The sequence below is a fragment of the Nothobranchius furzeri genome, chromosome 13 (genome assembly GCF_043380555.1).
Source record: "Nothobranchius furzeri strain GRZ-AD chromosome 13, NfurGRZ-RIMD1, whole genome shotgun sequence".
NCBI lineage: Eukaryota > Metazoa > Chordata > Actinopteri > Cyprinodontiformes > Nothobranchiidae > Nothobranchius > Nothobranchius furzeri.
The window spans coordinates 56,303,265-56,308,264 of record NC_091753.1 but is presented as its reverse complement, the minus strand read 5'-3'; the positions used below and the strand labels follow the sequence as shown (position 1 = coordinate 56,308,264).

The window sequence follows — 5,000 nt, the reverse complement described above, 5'->3', positions numbered from 1 at the left end:
TGAAGAACCATGAGCAGAGCAAGTCCTGTATTAACATCAGCAGGTAGAAACTGAGGGTTTGAGGGTGGAGGCGGGTCGTGGTTCTGCCCGTCTCTTTGGGTTTGGATGAGGCTGGTATCGAGTTCTGAGGCTGACGGGTTTAATTAGGTGCTTCTGAAGGAGCCTTCGAAACAAAACCATGAGCTGGGTTTGAGCATGGTTCTGTCCTCTTTCCCAGTGCAGAACCAATCATCTGTCAGAAACAGGCAGATGTCATTTCCACGGTGACCATACTGGGCAACTGTAAAACTGGCGGTGTCAGATGCTGTTAGAAGCCACATAACTGCTGCTGACAAAACAGGCCTGCTGTTAGGAGACGAAAGAGAGGGCGTTACCATGGTTACCAGGTGGGCGTGTCCTCCTGTAAATCCCAAAGTTTCTGAAACAAATATGGCAAATTCGACAAACATCCTGAAAATGGATAAAAATAGAAACATCAGAGGTTCTGACTGATATGTGTGATGTCATCAGAACACAACATCTGGACTCGACCTGCATGATGTAGTCAAATGTGCTCAGAGAGCTGAGTCATCCCATTCACGTTTTTTGATACGTTATTTGTTTGTTTTTAGACAAAAATACAACAATCTCCAAAATACATAAGGAAAAAACAAACTGTACAAAGAGGAAAGACACAAAAAGCCGAGCAGCAACGACCCACCATGGGAGCCGGTAGAAGTGATCTGAGCACCCAGAAGTGACGCCTCAGTGTCGAGGACGCAGAGCGGAGATCCTGATGTCGTACCTTTTGATCAGGCTTCTAAACCTCCACACCGTTTCTCCAGACCAGCAGCTACATCTGCCAGGTGTTTGAACTCCTGCAGATGTTGGATGTCATCTGTGATTGTTTTAAGAAGTTATAAAGTAGACAGAGTGGTCTGTCTTCCCTTGGACAATGTGACAGCCATCCCATCTTATCACATCCTAGAGATACGTAAGAATTGCATCATCATCCAATATCACAAGCAGAAGCTCTCCAAATATTATTTAGTTATGCCTGCGGTGCCCCACAACACGTCCCTCACTCGCCCCCTCCCAGTCGCATTCATCCTCCTGATGCTAACGCCAACAGATAATCAGATCTGTTTAAGCTCCGCCCTCCCAGCGAACCGCCAGGTGTGCTAGAGTGGAGTGTAAAAGGAGCAGACCCACTGAGTTGGTACAAACACCCTGATGAGGTGTTTGTGTTCACAGAGGCGAAGTGTGATTAGTGTTTGTCGTAGCAGCGGGAGGAGTCAGACCGCTGAGACCGCAGCGCCATTACCAAGACCCCCACAGTCATCACTGATGCATGATGGGAAAACTCAGAAACGCAGGAACATTAAAGACATTCAGACTCATAACAGAACTATTATAATATTAGTGTGGTGGCTGAATTCATCACACACACACACTTACACACTCTTACACACACACACACACACACACACACACACACACACACACACACACACACACATACTTCCACATGCACACATGTGCATGCACAAACACACTCTCTTACACACACACACACTCTTACACACACAAAACTCAAACACACATACACACATACATGTGCATGCACGCACACACACACTCTTACACACACACACACACACACACATACTTCCACATGCACACATGTGCATGCACACACACACTCTCTTACACACACACACACTCTTACACACACAAAACTCAAACACACATACACACATACATGTGCATGCACGCACACACACACTCTTACACACACACACACACACACACACACACACACACACACACACACACACACACACACACACACACATACACACACACACACACACACACACACACACACACACACATACTTCCACATGCACACATGTGCATGCACACACACACTCTCTTACACACACACACACTCTTACACACACAAAACTCAAACACACATACACACATACATGTGCATGCACGCACACACACACTCTTACACACACACACACACACACACATACTTCCACATGCACACATGTGCATGCACACACACACACTCTTACACACACACACACTCTTACACACACAAAACTCAAACACACATACACACATACATGTGCATGCACGCACGCACACACTCTTACACACACACACTCCTAGACAAACAAAAGCACACAAACTCACACAACCACACAACACGCACTCTTACACACACAAAAGTCACACTCACACACTCTTACACACATACACACATACACCCATCTACACATTCACAGACAAACAAAAACACGCACACTCACACAAACACATAACACACACTCTTACATACACACTTACACACACAAAAGTCACACTCACACACTTTTACACACACACACACACACACACACACTCTTACACACACACAACTCAAACACACACACACACACACATACATGTGCATGCATGCACGCACACACTCTTACACACACACTCATAGACACACAAAAGCACACAAACTCACACAACCACACAACACGCACTCTTACACACACAAAACTCACACTCACACACTCTTACACACATACACCCATCTACACATTCACAGACAAACAAAAACACGCACACTCACACAAACACATAACACACACTCTTACACACATACACCCATCTACACATTCACAGACAAACAAAAACACGCACACTCACACAAACACATAACACACACTCTTACACACACACACACACACACAAACTCACACAGAAACTCACACACTCGTTCACACAAAATCACACACTCTTACATACACACACAAGCATGCACACACACACACACACACACATTCACACACACGTGCGCACACACTCACAAACACATGCGCGCACGCACACACACACACACTCACACACACACACACACACACACACGCTCACACACACACACACACACATACGCTCACACACTTACACACCAACTTTAATTAGTTGATAAATGGTTTATTCAGCTCTCGGTTCTGATCCAGTAAAACCCGGTCGTCGAACGACTCCACGTGGTTGAATGTTATGGCGGCCATCTTGAATCAGAACCAACCACATCCTTTTCTTGAGTGGAGCAGAGTCCTGATGTGGTACTGACTCCACTTGGTTCCATCTGGGTCACAGAACCACAGCAGAAGTGTGGATCAGGAGTCCAGAACCAACAAGAGAGCCGGGCATCCAGACTGGGGTGGTGCTGTGGTGGGCCGTGATTGGGTCAGGGTTCTGGTCAAAGCTCATTCTAACTGCAGGGGACAGAGCTGATACTAAACACCACCTGAAGGTCCAACTATGGTTCTGAAGGTCCGGACCGAGCCAACCCTTCAAACTCGGAATATTTGAATCTACAGACCCACGTGTTTTCAGAGGTGTGAAGCTCTGATGGATTCTGACCCGGTTCTGAGCAGGAACATGGATGCCTGGACATATCAGCCTGTAAGTGCATCGGTGGACGAGGTGGATACAAATTCTGGAATTTTGGAATTAGCAACATAAAAATAAATAAAGAAAATAAAATATTGACGAATTCAGATTCATGTCTGATTCATTCCGGAAACATTTGTGCAGATATGAACAAAAAAATACTGCAATTAGAGACAGATGATGTCCTTGTTTCACACAAGAAAACACGCTAATGCTACACGTTGTTGGTGTTTTTTAGCTCGTTGTTTTGTGGGTGACAAAGTGTGTTTGTCGGCTGTCCACCTTTAGGGTTCTGGAAGAAAGTGTTCTTCTGAGACCTGAATGAAGTGTTCTGGTAGTTGGGGTGCGTGAAGCGAACGGCTTCAGCAGTCGGTCAGGAAAATGGTGTGAAGAGTTTTGCAAAAGTGACCTTTAAGTGTTGAGCGTGTGCAACGAAGCCGACCGCTGTAGGTCCGCGGGCCTTCAGTTGGTGAACCAGCCAATCAGCTGAGCGGCAGGAAGCGCACAAGAGCTGCTTAAACACGTATCATTAAGCACGAGGCGATGCAAACATCATCATCATCATCATCAGTCACCCCCTCATCAGAGGGATCCGTGACGTCAGCGGGGCTTCATAAGAGCCCCTCTCTCCGGTCAGAACCAGAAGACCCGCCGAACCGCAGCCCGACAAACTGACAGGTGATGAAGATGTTCTCCTCCTCGCGCCTCCGCTGCCTCCTGCTACTCCTCCTCTCCCTCAGCTCCTCCTTCAGCTGCTGCTCCGCCGCTCAGAGAGACTCCAAACTCCGTCTGCTGCTGCACCGGACCCCGCTGCTGGGCTCCAAACAGGTCCGACTCACTCAGAACCCAAACAGAACTCAGAGGAACCGAACTTTCCGCCAAAGTTCTGGTTTCACTTAGACTTTTTGAGCCCTTCAGGACATCGAACGGCAGGTTCCGACCCAATAAAAACAAAAACTCTTACAAAGTTCTGGTTCGGTCCAGGTTCGGTTCAAGGTCGGATTTCGGTTCTGGTTCTGTTTGGGACTTCAGATTTCCACCTGACTTCTTCAGTGTTTTATTTTATTTTATTAAGTCAAAGATTTGAAGTTGGTCCGGTTCTGACCCGCCGGAGGTTTGATCAGATGACTTTTTTATTCTCAACTTCAGAAAAATTATAAACTTTATTTTTCCCTAAATCTTTATTTTTATTTATGTAACAAATTGAAAATAGAAATTAATAAATGTTAGTAATTCATTTGAAAAAAGCATTTATTAGGAAAATAAATATTATATTGTATTATTTTATCTTCTCTTATCTTATCTTATTTTATATTATATTATTTAATATTATATTACATTATATTATATTATATTATATTATATTATATTATATTATATTATATTATATTATATTATATTATAAATAAACATGTTTATTTCAGTTTTTAATCTCCAGATGTTTATGCAGATTAAACAGGAGTTTGGGGTTTTTCTGGTTCTGACCCGTTCAGAACCTTTCTGCAGGTTCTGGTGATGATTTTTCAGAGTTTGTGTAGTTCTGACCTATGAGATGGGAT

General features: G+C 44.5%; 1 protein-coding gene across 1 annotated transcript in view; it reads left to right on the top strand.

Moving 5' to 3' along the window:
- Positions 1-4,054: 4,054 nt before the first annotated feature.
- Positions 4,055-5,000, top strand: part of sst1.1 (somatostatin 1, tandem duplicate 1) — a 1,489-nt gene continuing 543 nt past the window's right edge. Inside the window, exon 1 of the mRNA XM_070543847.1 lies at positions 4,055-4,269. Coding sequence (XP_070399948.1) covers positions 4,123-4,269 — 147 coding nt within the window. The 5' untranslated portion in view covers positions 4,055-4,122. The remainder of the gene's footprint in view (positions 4,270-5,000) is intronic.